Source organism: Filicampus tigris, chromosome 16 (genome assembly GCF_054856515.1).
Source record: "Filicampus tigris isolate MCC_2025a chromosome 16, RoL_Ftig_1.0, whole genome shotgun sequence".
Classification (NCBI taxonomy): domain Eukaryota; kingdom Metazoa; phylum Chordata; class Actinopteri; order Syngnathiformes; family Syngnathidae; genus Filicampus; species Filicampus tigris.
In genome coordinates, this window is record NC_141232.1 from 12,626,910 (window position 1) to 12,644,288 (window position 17,379).

The 17,379-nt window shown below is 44.2% G+C and overlaps 1 protein-coding gene and 1 long non-coding RNA gene across 2 annotated transcripts; one reads left to right on the top strand and one right to left on the bottom strand.

The window, feature by feature from the left end:
- The first annotated feature begins 30 nt into the window (after positions 1–30).
- LOC147134793 (uncharacterized) lies at positions 31–15,485 on the top strand. Its single transcript, XR_015090055.1, has 3 exons — positions 31–178; positions 13,770–13,875; positions 15,223–15,485. It is a non-coding gene; the product is annotated as an uncharacterized LOC147134793 (long non-coding RNA).
- Positions 1,198–17,178, bottom strand: col1a1a (collagen, type I, alpha 1a). The gene is made up of 49 exons (XM_086055019.1): positions 16,929–17,178; positions 15,255–15,446; positions 14,944–14,969; positions 14,532–14,567; positions 13,528–13,620; positions 12,568–12,636; positions 12,429–12,473; positions 11,922–11,975; positions 11,778–11,831; positions 11,643–11,696; positions 11,497–11,550; positions 11,342–11,395; positions 10,473–10,517; positions 10,340–10,393; positions 10,203–10,247; positions 10,047–10,100; positions 9,526–9,624; positions 9,369–9,413; positions 9,185–9,283; positions 8,916–8,969; positions 8,707–8,814; positions 8,217–8,270; positions 7,987–8,085; positions 7,844–7,897; positions 7,674–7,772; positions 7,538–7,591; positions 7,398–7,451; positions 7,207–7,314; positions 7,070–7,114; positions 6,736–6,834; positions 6,538–6,645; positions 6,284–6,445; positions 5,822–5,875; positions 5,625–5,732; positions 5,481–5,534; positions 5,341–5,394; positions 5,089–5,250; positions 4,854–4,961; positions 4,625–4,732; positions 4,473–4,526; positions 3,994–4,101; positions 3,818–3,871; positions 3,618–3,725; positions 3,471–3,524; positions 3,284–3,391; positions 2,906–3,185; positions 2,548–2,738; positions 2,217–2,459; positions 1,198–1,902 (listed from the first exon to the last, which is right to left on the bottom strand). Exons 1-49 carry the CDS (start codon positions 17,008–17,010, stop codon positions 1,756–1,758), a joined length of 4,347 nt encoding a protein of 1,448 aa, XP_085911145.1. The 5' UTR covers positions 17,011–17,178; the 3' UTR covers positions 1,198–1,755.
- Positions 17,179–17,379: the final 201 nt, after the last annotated feature.

Here is a 17,379-nt window from a genome sequence, read left to right on the forward strand (position 1 = left end):
GTCACGTCTCTTACGTCTACTCTGGATTACTACTTTGGGATAGAACCTAGAAATCTGCTCTCACTCTGATCTCTTGTTGGATTAAATCTTCAATCTTTTTTTTCTTTTTTTCTTTCTTTTCCACAATGGACTTTATTCCTAGGGATCATAACTGGGTACTCACAGCACCATCTGAGAGGTAGGCTACTTCTCTATTAAGGCACAGTGGTTGTTGGTGTCATAAAAATGAGGAAAGAAACAAAGAGGTTTTCAATGTTTCAGAAAAGTACTGGAGGGAACATGTTAACATTCTTGCATTAAGATGCTTGAACTATGCAGCGCTGTTCCTCAATCATGCATTACTGACGCCAGGAGTAGCTTTAGGATACTCAAATTAGATCAAATCTGCTGCAGTCCAACATCTTTGGAGGAGATGCTTCTGCATCTATTTCTCTTTCTTTCAAAGCGTTTTAAAAATCTGTCCGAGTTCGAAATCAGTCCTGCTGGGGCAGTCAGTGAGACAGTGAAGGCAGGATTCATTAACGACCACTTAACATGCTTTATTTCAGCATTCAAATAATTAAAAACATCTCAAATTATTATACATATACAAAATAGGTACAGATCTTGTGGCGTTCCTCCCAATTTCTTTCTCTTTCGATGGCTCTCTTTCTGTGCATTTCAAAATTTTGAATGAGAAAACCCACCTCCAGAAAACAAGAAACAAATGACAACAAACGTTTTGAGGAGGGGAAGGCTTTTGGAGAATTTGCTTGAGTTACATGAGCAGGGCGCTGAGAACAGAAAAACAAAACTGAAAAGAGGTTTCATTTTTAGGTGGTTTCATTTTAGCACCAAAAAAGGCCTCTGTCACATCACTGAGCTCAATAGTAAAGAACAGTAGAGACAAAGTGGATGGTAAGGACCTTAAAACAAGAGAATAGCACCTGTTTTGTTTTTACTAAAGTGCCTCAATGACTCCACTGACCGCCACAACTCCTGCAGGCAAACACACTTCTTTCAAACATTTTTTTGAGGTAGCCATAGGATGTTCTTTAAAAGAAAAACAAGTTTTAAACCCATGTTTCTCTGCTGGTGGTTTTAATGTGACTTTCGCAGACAAGAGGAACAAACAAGAGAGTGGCCACAACAGCAAAACAGACGTGGCTTTGGGCAGGTGGAGAGCGGGTGGCAAAACAACAAAGACAAACATGGCTGTCAGTTTCACCGTTTATTCATCAACACCTGAAACGTGGTACAAAGCAATCGGGTTCTGTCTGTCGGGACTGTCCTTTCATTCCTCTCACCGCAGGGCGGGTGTATAAAAATACAAAAGTCACCGGTGTGTTTCTGTAAACTCCAGAGAGGCCTGGATTGGCTTGGTTGAAGAGGGGGAAGTCAATTTTTTTACACTTTATAGAAGCATATATTATTTTCTTGTTGTCAGTGAAATCTTCTCTATGGGATCCTTGGTGTTGGTGATGGTAAAAACAAGACAAAAACAAAGAGTCAGAAACAAACAAAAAAAAAGTAGTGGTCCCAAACGCGTCGATGCGAGCGTTGCCGCATCACTGCCATCTTTGTTGAAGTGCAGGTTTTAGGCATGGTAGACCATTGGAACAATGGTCGAATAGTATCGCAGGTTGAGGAGTAAAGGGGGCCAGATCAGAAAAATGTTTTGGTGGCTTTTTCTTTTTTTAAGAGGGATGGTTGCTAAAAAAAAATAAAACACACACACTCACGCACCACAACATATTCAAGTCCAGATTTCTCTTTTTACAAGAAACAGACAGGTCCAACTTCAAGGCCAAACTCTTGGTCTGGAGCACCAACATCCATAGGAGCGATGTCAATGATGGGCAGGCGAGATGTTTTCGATGTCTTGTACTCAATAACTGTCTTGCCCCATGCACCGGTGTGTGACTGCAAGGAGAGAAACGAGATGGACAGAATCAGTATCAGTATGCGTGATAATCATGAACTGTTTCATGATGATCACTTCTTTCAGAGACGGTAAATCCAGGTCCAGAAAGTAAACTCCGTGCCGCAGTTTGTCTTTAGCCACAGGTGCTTCTACTCGACCGGCAGTTAACGTTTGAGTAGAAGCACCTAAGGCATGGTTTTTACTTTCTGGACCTGGATTTTGACCATCTCTGCATGTAGTGGATTTCATCTTAAATCACCAAGTGGCGTTCTTTTTATGATAAAGATCGACGGATCCAAGCAAATGTGCTCACCGTGCAGCCATCCTCGAGGACACTGTAGGTGAAGCGGCTGTTGCCCTCAGCTCTGATCTCGATCTCGTTGGAGCCCTGGAGGATCAGAGCCTTCTTCAGGTTGCCAGTGGCAGCATCCATGTAGGAGATGCTGTTCTTGCAGTTGTATGTGATGTTCTGGGAAGCCTCAGTTGACATGAGACGCAGGAAGGTCATCTGGATGTTGACATCTTCTGGCAGAGAGCCCTCGCTGCCATACTCGAACTTCGGGGAAAGCAGAGAACAGAGAGCTTAGCGTACATTGCGATAGACTATGAAACGGAAGGAGATTGGTTGGATTCAGCGCGTTTACCTGGAAGCCGTCGTTCATGGCCTCGCCGAACCAGACGTGCTTCTTCTCCTTGATGTTCTTGCTGATGTACCAGTTCTTCATGGCAACCTCACGCTGAGTTGGTGACACACAGGTCTCTCCAGTCTCCATGTTGCAGAAGACCTTGATGGCATCCTGAGTGCAGCCCTGGTCAGGGTCAATCCAGTACTCTCCTGAAGATGGGCGGGTACAAAATATCAGCAATCCATCTTATATTTTAAAAGCTACCACAAAGCGTTACCCACTCATGTCTAATCTAAGATCTAAGATCCAGCCTCAAACTGGCTGATCCACTACCACCACAATAACCGTTTGAATAGTCTGTGACAGAATAACTCACCGCTCTTCCAGTCTGGGTGGCACATCTTGAGGTCGCGGCAGGTTCTGGCGGGGTTCTTGCGAGTGCCGTCAGGGCTGCGGATCTGCTCAATCTGCTGGCTCAGGGTCTTCAGAGTGCTGTCCACCTCCAGGTCGCGGTCGCGCAGAACGTTAGCGTCATCAGCGCGGTACATACGGAAGGGATCGGGACCCTTGTCCTGGGGCTGGGCAATGAAACCGAGGTCAAATCCACCGCCATGGGCGCCTGGTGCTCCGGGGGGTCCGGGAGGTCCGGGAGGACCCTAAAGAGCAAAGAAAGGGAGGCAGGGATGCTGCGTTAACACAATTTTGGTGGTGATCACAATAGATCTAAAAGATTACAAAGTTAAGCGAGCCTTACAGAAGGTCCCATCTCTCCAGTGCGTCCACGAGGTCCAGGAGGTCCAGAGGGACCAGGAAGGCCAGTCATACCATCCTTACCAGGAGAACCAGCAGCTCCGGAAGGTCCCTGTGGATAAAAGACAATTCAATTCCCTGAAGAAAGAAAATCGCACACAAAACAACGTTTCTTTGGTGCCTAAACTCACTCTGGGTCCAGCGGGTCCAGCGACACCAGCAGGTCCTGCCTCTCCAGCATGACCCTATCAGTGTACAAAGAAAACGGTAATTAAGACCCAAATGTTACTTTCCACCCTACGTTAAAAAAATGTGTGGCAATGAGTTAAGTAACATACGGCGGGTCCAGGAGCTCCCTGCATGCCAGTGAATCCTCTGTGTCCCTTCATGCCTCTCTCACCAGCCTCACCAGACTCTCCTTTGTCTCCACGAAGTCCAACGGCTCCCTGTGAGCAGATGATATGATGACCTGAGATGATTCACCTGATCTCTGTTCCCATTGTAGAGCGCTGTTGCTCACGCTCTTCACGTTACTTACAGTGGGGCCACGAGGTCCAGAAGGACCAGCAGGACCAGCAGGGCCAGCAGCTCCCTGGAATATACAAAATGAATTGGCAAATGAATTCATTTTCACCTCTCAACTCCCGTGCATATAAAATGATAGTTGATGAACATAGCATCACGTTGATATTTTTGTAAAGACACTTCACTCACAGTCTCTCCACGGTCACCATTCTTTCCAGCAGGTCCGACGGGTCCAGGGGCACCAGGGGGTCCGGGGGCGCCAGGAGCTCCAGCGGGGCCAGACTCTCCACGGTCTCCCTAAATTGTTCCACAAGATCATCTCAGTTACTTTCAAAGAGATGTGGCCTGTTGTAATAGCAGGTGCCAAATATGTAAATGTGCTGCTTAAGTTCAGCAGTATTAGCTCTGGTAAATGTTCTATTCCATATACAGTATCTCCACGGACTATCCCTACTATGACACTTTCCGGTCAAACAAATGCTGAACGATGAATGGGTCGCTGATTGGGATTTGAGCCGGGATCATCTACGTAATGTTGCAAATGGTTAGCTTGCAACCTGGGTCATCACAGTCCGGGTCTCTCCAATTTGGATCAACTCCCCTTGAACCTTGAATAAGCTTGCTGATTGTCAGCATATATTGTTTGCAGTAAAGTCCATTGAGCTCACCTTGGGTCCAGCAGGTCCGTCACGGCCAGCAGATCCCTCATTACCAGGGGAACCCTGAAAATGAGACACAAGACAGATGAATCATGTTATACTGTCAAAGGGCAGGTTGACAGATAACTCAAAGTGTTACGAGAGCCACTTTCTTGTCATACCTCACGTCCGGTCTCTCCAGTGGGTCCAGCCAGTCCAGGGGGTCCCATGGGTCCAGCAGGTCCACGCTCACCAGCGGGGCCAGCAGCTCCCTGCTTTCCGGGCTCTCCCTGCGGTTGACATGGCCATGGTGCATTTAGTTATAATAGCCTTAGTTGCCTTTCTCACTGGATGCCATCTGGAAGAATGATGCCTTGATAACTTTAGGGATAAGTACTAGTATGAGCTTACAGTAGGTCCAGGCAGACCGGGGAAACCTCTCTCTCCCCTCATTCCAGACAGACCGACAATACCACGCTGTCCACTGATACCCTGAGGTCCAGGAATACCGGCACTACCCTGCAGGGGATTGCAAAGCAAAAGTGTTAGACAGGCAGGTGGAGGGTGGAAGAAACCACCAGCTAATGGATCCATTTTCAACATTATGTTTCATGCTTGTGAGCAAGGTTAGTAAAAATAAACTTACAGGAGCACCATCGGCACCAGGGCTACCCTTCTCACCAGAAGGTCCAGGGGCTCCAGCAGCTCCAATCTCACCAGCGCGTCCAGCAGGTCCGGTGTCACCACGGTTTCCTTTGGGTCCTTCCTTTCCACCGGGTCCAGAGGGTCCAGGGGGTCCAGCGACACCCTTTCCAAAACAAGAATAGCATATGTACAATTAGCTTTACGGTTCTGCACATCTGTCACACTCTTGTGCTAACGTTCAATATAGACTTACAGAGGGGCCAGGTGGTCCAACTCTGCCAACAGCACCAGGGAAGCCAGTAGCACCCTTGGTAAGAAGACACAAGGTTCATTAGAATGTGAATATGATAAGGATGACGAGAATGCCTCAGAACAGTGACTGTTCTAACTCACAGGAGGTCCAGCAGCTCCGCGAGCTCCCTTGGATCCAGTGTTTCCAACGGGACCCTGAATGGACAGCGTACACAGTTGCTCAGCAAGGGAAAGCTAAAAATGGGCACACAATATAATGATGATTGATGATTTGAGTTCACAAACCTGGGGTCCGGGAGCACCAGTAGGTCCAGAAGGACCAGGAGGACCAGCATCACCCTTAGCACCATTGTTACCAGTCTCTCCCTTAGCTCCAACAAGACCATCAGCGCCCTAAATGGTGGTGATGAGAAAAAGGTTAGACTGAGGATTCAAACAACGGGAATTGGCTGTGAATGGAGCCAGAGCATTTATGAACTTACAGGAGGTCCAGCAAATCCGGCAGGTCCGGGGGGTCCGGCCTCTCCGCGCTCACCCTGTGGAAGAGGAGAAGATTGTAGAACTTGAGAAGAAGAAGATGGTAAATGTACTAGATGAAGACAAAGTGAAGTTTCTTCTGTTCTTGGATGAACTGAAGAGCATTATTAGCATTAGCATATACAACAATGTCAAAAAGAAGATCGGACTAAAGTCTAGACCACGGGTCACCAACTCTGGTCCTCAAGGGCCCCAATCCAGCATGTTTTAAATGTTTCCCTCTTCCAACACACCTGATTCAAATGATCAGCAAATCATCAGCAAAGTCTTCAGAAGTCTGACAACAATTCTGATCATTTGAATCAGGTGTGTTGGAGGAGGAATACATCCAAAACGGCCAGGATTGTGGACCTTGAGGACCAGAGTTGGTTGTTTCATTAGAGGGAGGCAGAGAGTGGGTAACTCACAGGGGCTCCACGGGCTCCGGCAGGTCCAACAGGTCCAGCGGGACCAGACTCTCCCTTGTCTCCGGTGGCTCCAGCAGGTCCGGGAAGTCCAATAGCACCACCCATACCACGAGGACCATCTTTGCCAGGTGCTCCATCAGTGCCCTTAGCTCCTTGCTCACCCTGGAGATGGGAGAAGTGATCGAGAATGAATGAGATTCTAATACAGTTGTAACTTTCTGTACGATGAAGCTGATGGTGGTGTGCGAACTTACTCTATCTCCTCTCAGTCCTGGAAGACCGGCGGCACCACGCTCACCAGGCATTCCCTGCAGTCCAGGTGGGCCCTGAGCTCCGGGAGCACCAGGTGCTCCAGCGTCTCCCTGAAGTAAAAGAGAAGCAAATTAAACAATAAATGGAAGAATAACTTACAAGTAGAGTCAGAAACCTCTTTCAATTTCTTCCAAAATTACCTTGGCACCCTCGTTTCCAGAAGATCCGGGAGATCCACGGGATCCAGCAGGTCCAATGGCACCAGGGGCACCACGCTCACCGGGGAAACCTCTGTCACCCTGAATTAGAGGCGTGGCACAAAATTAGGGCAGGTTCACCTGCTGCTAGATGTAATGTGGACTATTTTTCTGATTGATCGGATTCAAAGGAAACTGCTTGAGGAAAATCTAATTCACAAAACAATTGTTGTTCAACACAAAGTCCAAAATGTCATCAGCCTGTTACTTTTGGTTTTACAAATAAAGCATCTCAGTCATTTGAGCCTGTTATCATGTAAAGGTGATTGTGACTTACTCTACCACCAGCAGGTCCTGTGGGTCCAGCCTCTCCGGGCACACCCTGAATTACAGCAAATACAAGTTAAGTTAGTTAGTTAATTAAAAAAAAAATACATAAGTAGTCAAAAGAGTTTAATTAAATTAATTCTGCACCTGCTCTCCGGACTTGCCAGTCTCACCAATGGCACCTTGGGGTCCTGGAAGTCCCTGGAATCCTGGAGGTCCGGCAGGTCCCTGCTCACCTCTCTCACCAGCAGGTCCCTGAGAAGAGCAAAGGAAGGAATTTTAGAACCAATAACGATTGAGCAGGTGGACTTGTGGCGTTAATGTCTTCATCTACTCACGTTAGGTCCAGCGGCTCCCTGAGCACCAACCTCACCGTCCTTTCCTGGAGCACCCTAAATTACCACAAATATTTGCTTTTGAGTGTCTAGCTAGCTTCTACATATGACAAGGACTGAAGAGAGTTTCACTGAGAACTTACAACAGGGCCAGTAGGTCCCATCACTCCTCTCTCACCGGTCTTTCCAGCTTCACCCTAAAGACAAGAGTGGGGTGGGGTTCATTTATCTTCATGAATCTGATCAAACATGCTTTGTAGCTTGAGATTCAGTACTTACAGCGGCTCCCTTGGGTCCGGGGAATCCCATGACACCAGGCTGGCCTCTGGCTCCAACAGAGCCAGGGGGTCCAGGGCGGCCATCTTGTCCAGGGGCACCCTGATGAAGTGGTTTTATTAGCTCATTGTGCATTCATTTAAAAACATCAGGGTGTCAAGATGTGTACTTACAGTAGCTCCCATCTTGCCATCGGGTCCAGGGCTGCCAGGGCTGCCAGTCATACCCTAAAGGGCAAACACGAATGTTCAGAGGAGGATTTAGTCAGTAAATAAATCCTGTTGTGTACAATAAATAACTAGCAGCAAAGTCTTACCTTAGCTCCAGGCAAACCAGGCTCACCAGTGCGGCCGGGCTCACCAGTAGAACCTTTAGGTCCAGCAATACCAGGGGCACCGCGCTCACCAGTGGCACCCTATGATTGTCAGGGGCACAACAAATATTTGAACACAAACTAATGACTTTAACATAAAACAAACAACAGTATATTGACACCAGTGAGTAAAAAGCATGATGAGTATTAACTACGTATGTGCTTGTACTCACTTTGGGTCCAGCAGCACCATCAGCACCAGGGAAACCACGGCCGCCAGTGCCACCCTGTAAACAATATCAAACAAAGATTGCTTAGGTCTGTGAAAAAAAGCTTTAGTTTTTTTTAGTTAAGTTTGCTCTACCAAGAGTGCACTGTTAAGTGCACCAAACTATAAGTACATTGCTTAAGTGGTTCGGAAAATGAATGAATGAATGAATATTTGATATTGCCACTTTGCTATCTGAATCAAATAAAGTGTGCTAGCTAGACCAACTTCCTATACACACTTGATTCATATTCATGTATTACATGTGTACAGGAAGTTGTTGTAAAATAATTAAAAAGGACGATCCTGCCCACCGTCTATGAAATTTCTATGGTGGTATTTTCTGTGCAATATTTTGATGTTAAAAAAAACAATGATATTCTATTATACCCTGTGATTAAGTAAGGAGATCATACACAAATTAGCTAAATTTCACATTTTGCTATGGTGCTTACGCGCTCGCCAGGAACTCCACGGCCTCCAACGGGACCGGGCTCTCCTCTGGCTCCTCTCTTGCCCTCCTCACCAGCAGGTCCTGAAGGTCCTTGAACTCCTGGGGCACCCTGTACAATAAAAAGCCACGTACAAACGTGAGCGACCGCATTACAAGCTGTACTTGATCCGCTTCCATGAGATGTGGACAAGTCGATGGTGGTGTACTTACAGCATCTCCCTTGGCACCAGGCTCTCCCTTGGATCCAGTGGCACCAGCCTCACCCTGAGATAAACAAATAAGCAAACATGAGCAAACAAGACTAAAAACAAATCAACAGAAATCAAGAGGGATCACTCAAAGACAATATTAATAATCGGCCCAAATGTTAAATATAATATATATATAAGCATAAGTAACAACATTATTCTGAAAATCCTATTCTGTACATGGCCCGGATGAAGAAAATAGCTCCTATCATATGCAAGAGCTTTACTCACAGTGTTACCCTTGGGTCCAGGGGCACCAGCAGCACCTTGGGCTCCTGGGGGTCCACGGGGTCCGGGGAATCCGGGAGCTCCGGCAACTCCAGCAGCACCCTGCAGGGGGCAGTGCGTGCTTTAATATGAACTCTTGAATCTCAGCTGCAAATTTGTAGGGCCTTAACGCATCAAATTTACTTACAGGAAGTCCCTTAGGTCCAGCAGCTCCATCAGCTCCGGGGTTACCCTGAATGGGTAAAAATACACGTTTTTTTAATGACCGATTCTGTACAGGTCAAAAGGCTTTTTGGACTCATTTAGGTCCAAGTCTATCATAGAGGGATTTGCTTTTTACTTACAGAAGGTCCGGCAGCACCAGCGGGTCCAGGGTTACCGGGCTCACCACGGGCTCCAGAGGGGCCCTCGGGTCCACGAGTACCCTGAGCTCCAGCCTCACCCTGAAAAGTGGTTTATATGATTACATAATAAGATTAAAAAAAATGTTAAACATAAACCCCAAAATATGGTGAGATTCAATTTAAGATGAATCACAATTCAAAATAAATTATGAATAAGACATATTATAAAGTATAAAGAGAGTGCAAATATAAACAAGTAGCATTTCCAAACAGCTACAGCTGATATTTTCCGAACATTTTCACAATTTAAATCCTCATATCAGTGCTAATGGATATATTCTGAGTAATAGGATCTCTCTGCACATGGCCCTATCACTCAAATCCAATACTGTAATGCCAATTAATATACTTTTTTTCTCTCTCTCATTAAGCTGGCCTCACACCTTCAAATGTCACCAAATCGTCCTAAAGACCTAAAAACAACCTCTCTTAAAAGAATGAAAAAAGTGATGTGTTTGTACCTTGGCTCCAGGGCCACCGGGGAATCCAGGAGGTCCAGCGGGGCCAGTGGGACCCTAAACAAGCAACAACAAGCAAACAATAAATCCAACATATTCAGACAAATGTGCGGGACGGACAATCAAGTTCAGAGATTCTCCTTAAAAATGCACACTTACGGGAGGTCCGGCAGCACCAGCGGCACCATCATTACCACGAGCACCCTGCGGCACAACGATAAGCAAGTTTGGCTCCAATCTCATCCTCTGATCAATTGACTGAATGATGGAGTAAAATCAAATGTGCGTGGACTCACAGCAGCTCCAGCAGGGCCAGCGCGACCTCTCTCGCCAGGCAGACCACGGGGTCCCTGAAAATGGATTCAATTAGGATGGAATCCGCATGATCTGGTGGAGAACCCGAGATATCGGGTGGCTTGTTTTACTCACCATAGCACCGGGAGTTCCATTCTCACCAGCGGCTCCAGTCTCTCCCTACACACAAACACAGGCTGGTTAGACAAGGTTTAATATGTCAATTTGATCATATTGGTAACGTGCTACTACTGTGGCTGAAACAAATTGAAATGACACACTTAATGTGGAATTGGAGAACAATTGAAATTTAATTGGAGAATAATAAGGCACTAATACATTACTACTACCATATTGCAGTTGGTATCCAATTACAGATCCAAATATGATAGGTAGCTCTAGTACTACTTGCCTGATTTAGGATTGCCTGATTGTATGTCAGCACTGCTGCAGATGATATTGGTAAAACTGAATCTCTCCACAGTCAACCTGACAATTTTTGTAGTGTCACCTCTTCCAAGCCTCAAATTCAATTCAATTAAGATCTTTGTTTTAAAGAAATTGTAAAAACAAAAAAAAAACGTTTTTACCATTATATTCAATTCAAACATATTTAAAATGATTATTTCTTACTTTGTCACAGTAGCCATTTTTATATATGATTTTACCTGACCAATGGGGGTAAAGATGCAGTGATGACAATGAATTTATTTTAACGTAAACATAATGGAATGTATGACTTATACCTACAGTATATGCCATCATTATAGATATAGTCATAGTGATTCAAAAAATGAAATGTCTCATGTGCAGGTGAATTCCCATGCACACGTCATTTTGAAAAATCAAAAAAGTCAGATATCGGTTGTGCAAGTAAGTAACAATTTCAAGCATATATCCAAAATGCAACCAAGGCAATGCAAAACTAAAACTCAAGCATCATCAAGAGTTTTGTCTATATAGTGTGTTTCCGGGTGAGGCAGCAATCTCAAATAGTCATTTACCTTGGGTCCAGCAGGGCCACTGTCTCCCTTGGCACCATCCAGACCGCTGAATCCCTAAGGAGAAGCAAAGATTTATAAGTCAAGCGGAGGCAAATGAGATGCTTGGCTGAACTCGAGAGAAATATTTGCAATGGTTTTGCTGATTTTGTACTCACTCTGTGTCCCTTGATACCGGGCAGACCGGGGGTTCCGGGGAAACCACGAGCTCCCTTAGGTATAAAGGACGGCAACAGTTGGTTAAAGCTCCTCTTTTGCTGACACAATGTCATTAAAATGAGGTGTGTTGCCATTGGCGACTTACCTGGGCGCCGGGAGGTCCGCGCTCACCAGCACGACCTGGTTTGCCAGATTCACCCTGGTGTCATAAGAAATAGAGGAAAGCTGAAGTGACGCATGATGAGGCGAGGAGAATCGAGAAGAGATCCAGTCAACTTACATCCTCTCCGTTCTTGCCAGAGGGGCCAGCAGGTCCGCGGGGTCCCATGGGGCCCTGCAGAGGACAACCATTACACATAAAAAGTCAGAACTGCCTCAAGTCAGACTATTTTGCAGTATTTGTTGCAGTATTTGTAGTACTCACAGAAGGTCCGGCCTCTCCAGACTCACCGGGGGGACCAGTGAATCCCTGAGGGCCCTGAACATAGGATATGAAGGCACTGTTAGTAATGCTGTACACAAGTTTCACATGGTAGTCACAGTATAGCCACTTCAGACAATGTCATTTGTCACTTTTGTTATCAATACATCAATAGGCATGGGTGTGTTCATGGGAATAACAATCCCATCCAAAAATCAAATGGAAGGATTCACTGTAAAAGACGTATGACAAATAATTGTGTTTATTTACAGTGAGCATGATGAGCCCTTAAAGCTGGGATGCATGTTGCTATATCAACCATGTAGATTCTTTTTGTTATGTTGTACACCAAAAATATACTTCACTTAGTCAACATGCGTTGAATATAGTTAAACTATTAAATGAACATGAGGTGATTTTTGTTTGTTTGTTTCAGCTGGAAATGACTGAAGTGGAGCTTTTAAATTGGTCACAATGACAATTTAAAGAGGGAGGAAGTTGTGTACTTACGCTAGAACCGGGAGGTCCGGGGGATCCACGAGGTCCCATTGGGCCCTATAAAAGGGAACCAGAGAGGTTAGAGTCCATATGACTGTAATTAAAAGGGAAATAATAAAAGTGTTTCGGTGTGTGTGCGGCTGAGACTTGCCATGGGTCCAGGAATGGGTGCAACAGGAGACTTATCGCCATAGCCGCTAGACATCTGAGGGGAGAAGTTCTGCGAGAAAATAAAGCCAAGCACAAATGTTAATAACATGTACACTAATGGCAGAACTTCAGCATTACTTCAAACAGGAAGATTGCCTTCCCAGCGGCTGTCGTCCATAGGGGTGTAAACTGTTGCTCATTACCAATAATCAGTTTGTGTTTTTATTGTTATCGGCTAGTTTTCAATTCATTCAACGCTTTATACAAAAACAAAATATAGAACTATAGATTAGATTGGGTGTGCGTCACCCATCTCATACCACATCCAATGTTTACCTTTGTTTTCTAATACTTGACATTTGTTGTCGTAATTTAGCACCGAACTGGAGGAAACGTGTACAAATATCTGTAACAGTCATATATGTTTCTCTTTTTCTTGTTACGTAAGTTTCATTGAATGTTCATATTGACATTACATTGCCACTTCTGTAGACGATCACTGTTAGTGCAGTCTTGTCGGATGCATTGAACATAACAAATGGTGATCATTTTGAAGTGTGCTGAAATTGACTTGGACATCAAACTGGGTTAGCCTAGCATAAAAATTGAAAATTAATTCAACATGAACAAATAGAATTAAGGTTTTTAGGAGCCACTACACAACAAAACTGTATTATACTTGAATCAAAGTTGATGCATGACAAATGCATAATTATGTGTGAGTGTAGCTGACCAATAATAATACAATTAAAAAAAGTTTTACTTATCATCATAAAGAACCATTTTCCTGTGATTGTGCAGTACCATAATAACAATAAGGTGAGTGTTAATGCTGAAAATTGTGTTACTTCTCTCACGTGTTACTTCACGATGACCCTACGGTTAGGAAGCACGCGCTACATGGCCGTCTTCATGAATTTTATTCATAGTTCCTCAACATGAAGAAAAACTCTTGACTTACTCCACCGAGGCCGGGGGGTCCAGGGGGGCCGGGAGGTCCGGGCATACCAGGCTGGCCGGGGATACCATCGTTACCAGCTGGACCAACGGGACCCTGCAAGTGGGAAGAAAAAATGGAGGGGGTTAAAAGTCATAATAACAAACAACAGTGTTAAATTATGAAGATTGATTGTTCATTCGTCATATCAATCATATTATCGATTATAATCACAGCCTGTTAACATCTTTTGATTCTGTTTACAGTGATGAAAACAACAATAATCCCCTACAAAGATTGGGAACACCAAAAACAGGGACCATGTGACCAACCAGGAACTGTGGTCATGTGACCATGGGAAGCAGGAACTAGGTAAGAACCGTTAAGAAACAACTTGGAAATGACATTTTCATAACCAATCTCAACAAGCCAAACTAAGATGAAATGCAAATTTTACAACCCAAGGTGATATCAGTTAAAACCACAACACTTTCTAGAGATATACTGTAAATCACCACTGGAATAAATAAATAAATAAATAAATAAATAAATATGCCCACCAAGGCAGTTGAATGTGATTTTCTATCAATCGCAATAACAATTCAATGCTATGTCACAAACTGAATAGCTAATTTTCTCGTCTGTCTCTAGAAAACAAAACAACACAATTTGTCTTTCAAACATATCCAGGCTTCAGGTTGCCCCCCATGTTTCATTCAATGACATTCATTCAACCTATACAAAAAAAAAATCCTTGAGCAGAAAATGGCCGCCATATCTTTACACAGAAGCTTTTACATGATTTTTCAACAAAATGACTCCACTTGATGTAAAACCAGCACAAGCAGGGCTAACACTTGAATGCAACTCAACTGGATTTTCCATTTAAGCTTTCGAGTGCTGCATTCGATTTAATGATTCAATCTCAGTCTTCACAACAAAGTGGCAACATATCTTCAGTTTCAATGTAAACGTACATGCATCGGAGACCAATGAGAACTGACAGGTGGACAAAAGTTTGCACTTACTCTCTCTCCCTTAGGTCCACGGTCTCCCTTGGGTCCCTTGAAAAAAAAAAAAGACAAAAGTGTCAACATTTTAGCAGACGGAACAACTAATTTAACTAATAATGTGGTTAATTTATCACAACATGAATGATGTGATCAATTATTCTATTTGTGGTTGAGAAAAAAGGAATAAACAGTATCTTACATTTACAACAATAAATGTTATGAGTTTCTACAGTATGCTATAGTCATTCATAAATTCAAACAAACAGTACTAAAATAACGTTGCGTTTGTTTTTAGTAGTTTCTGATTAAAATCCATGATGCTTTCAAACAATATAGAGTAATGCTTTATCAAAATGTAAAAATATTGTTGAATAACAATTACATATGCAACACTTATAATAATGTAATAGTTTAATAGAGTATTTACCTCGACCTGAGATTGACCCTGGTAGCCTGCGGACAGAGACAGATTTGTGTTAGTTGAACATGTTAAAACAAAGGTTAACGTCAATTGTTTTGTAAACGGTGGGGCTTAATTACAGGATGTTCATTATTATTTCTTTTTTTTTTAGTTGTTCTGTAAAACTACAATTTAAATGCAGCCAAAAAGAGGTTCGTTGCCTTATTGTCATTATGTCACGCTTAGGTGCAACCATGTTTGTAAAAATTGTGATTGCAATGAAATGTGCTGTATGTTATATTTTAGGAAAGAATCACAGAAATGGATGGTTGGAGTACCTTCGTCGGGGCAGATAGGGCAGCACTCGTCATGGGGAATGACGGGGTTGGGGCAGTCGCTTGTGTCCTCGCAGATGACCTCATCGCACATCACTGTGCCGCTGTCGCACACACAGATCTGGCATGGTTCCGGTTTCCATACGTCACGGTCCTCAAACACCTGACCATCTAGGGTGCAGCTTCCGCCCGAGCCTGCGGGGGGCGACAGAGAGAGACAGACAGGTCAGACGGCTACACAACACAGGTGAGCGAAAAAAACCCAAAAAAAAAACGGAAATAAATCATATATCAACTAGTACCAAATGGCAATTTTCTTACGAAATAGTTAATAATCATTTCAAAATGTACGATAATTACTGACCTAATGACAGAAAGATGTATAGAGGGAGGAAGGAAGCGTGGAAAAACACTGAAGCACGTGATTTAACCTAATAATAACATTAAACTGCCATTTAAATGTGGCAAGTTTCTCCACCACACCTGATTTCGGTATTTTATTTGATTTTTTTTCCCGTATTCATTATATTATCTCCCAAAATACCAGAGAGCTGAGCTCAGTGCGGCTGAGGGCTTGGCAGCTGCTGCTGGAAACACTTTACATGTGTTTGCAATTAGATCACCACATAAAAAATGCAGAAAAGGAAAGGGGAAGAAGAAGGGGCGGGGCCGGGGGGGTGGAAACGGGGCGTCCAGATGTGTGTGTGCAAAGTGCACAGGTCAACCATCACTAGGTGGCGCTATAAGAGTAACAAGTCTCCTCTGCTTGAGACAGCAAGTTTTACGACCCTTTCTAGACAATCCACATCTGGAAAAGTGAATTTATGCTCCTTTGTTTTTGGGAGTTTAGGGAACATTACAGACAAAATTGTCAGTGCACCAAAATCACACTTTAGTAACTTTACAGTTTTTAGGTGAAAACTTTCCTCATCTGATTGCACAGGACACACAATGGGGACAAATGTTTGTTGCAGACAAGACTACGCCTGCTCACCTCCTCTTCTCCCACTCTTTTTTTCCACTCAAGATCTCGCTGCCCCTCACCTGGCAGGCCCCAGCCAGTGTTTAGTTTGAAGCCTCCCCTATTGGACTCATACTACTTCAAGTCGAGGAATATACCGCTGGGCATGCATTTAAACTGAGTGAAGGTAAAACACGTTATAGGTCGTTTGCCTCTTAAGGTTGCAATTGTGTGTGGGAGATAGAGCAATCATAAGCAAATCTAAATACAAAGGGTGAATTTGGTAAACCATGCTTGGCTTGGAGTCTATATTAGGAACCGTGGCCTGGAGGAAAACCTGCAGCGACTTGCTTTGCATGCATTAGGGTGGGGGTGGGGGGAAGGAGCGCAGAGAGGGGCCTCCTTGGGATGCCCGTTGCATTACGCAAACCCAATCCTGCATCTATCTATCCATCTATCTATCTATCTATCTATCTATCTATCTATCTATCTATCTATCTATCTATCTATCTATCTGTCTATCTGTCTATCTGTCTATCTGTCTATCTGTCTTGCGGAAACATTTTGATCACCAACGTTGCTTTCCTTCCTCCCTGTCTAGATCTAATCCGCCACGTCCACACGAAGAGAAAATATCCACTTTGCAAAATCAGAAAAAAAAAAAAAAAGGCCGGTTGAGAAGCTCCACAAAACAGTGATGAGATGATGAGACTTACGGTCATCCTCGCCCTGTGCCCTCACCAGGAGCACCGCTGCGCTGAGCAGCAGCGCCAGCCGCATATCCACAAAGCTGAACATATCTAGATGCCTCTAGACATGTAGACTCTTTGAGGCAAGAGAGGAAAAAAGTTGGGGGTGTCTTCTTTTCCTGCTACACTCCACTCATACACGGGTGTTTGGGGCAGGGTCCGCTTGTTTCCACAGTCCTCCTGACCCCAGCAGAAAACTCCCTACTGCCTACACTAACTTTCCACCAGGGTTTTTATATGGGAGTCTGAACTGGGAGGCGCTGGGACAGCAGCGGCTGGGACGCACCCTCATTACCCTTTTGCTGGAGCTCACGTTTAGGGAAGACAAGAATGGACCCCTCCCTCAAAGGAAGGGAAAAAAAAAAAAAAACAGATGAAAAGAAAGAAAGAAAGAAAGGGAAGAAAAAAAGAAGGTCCC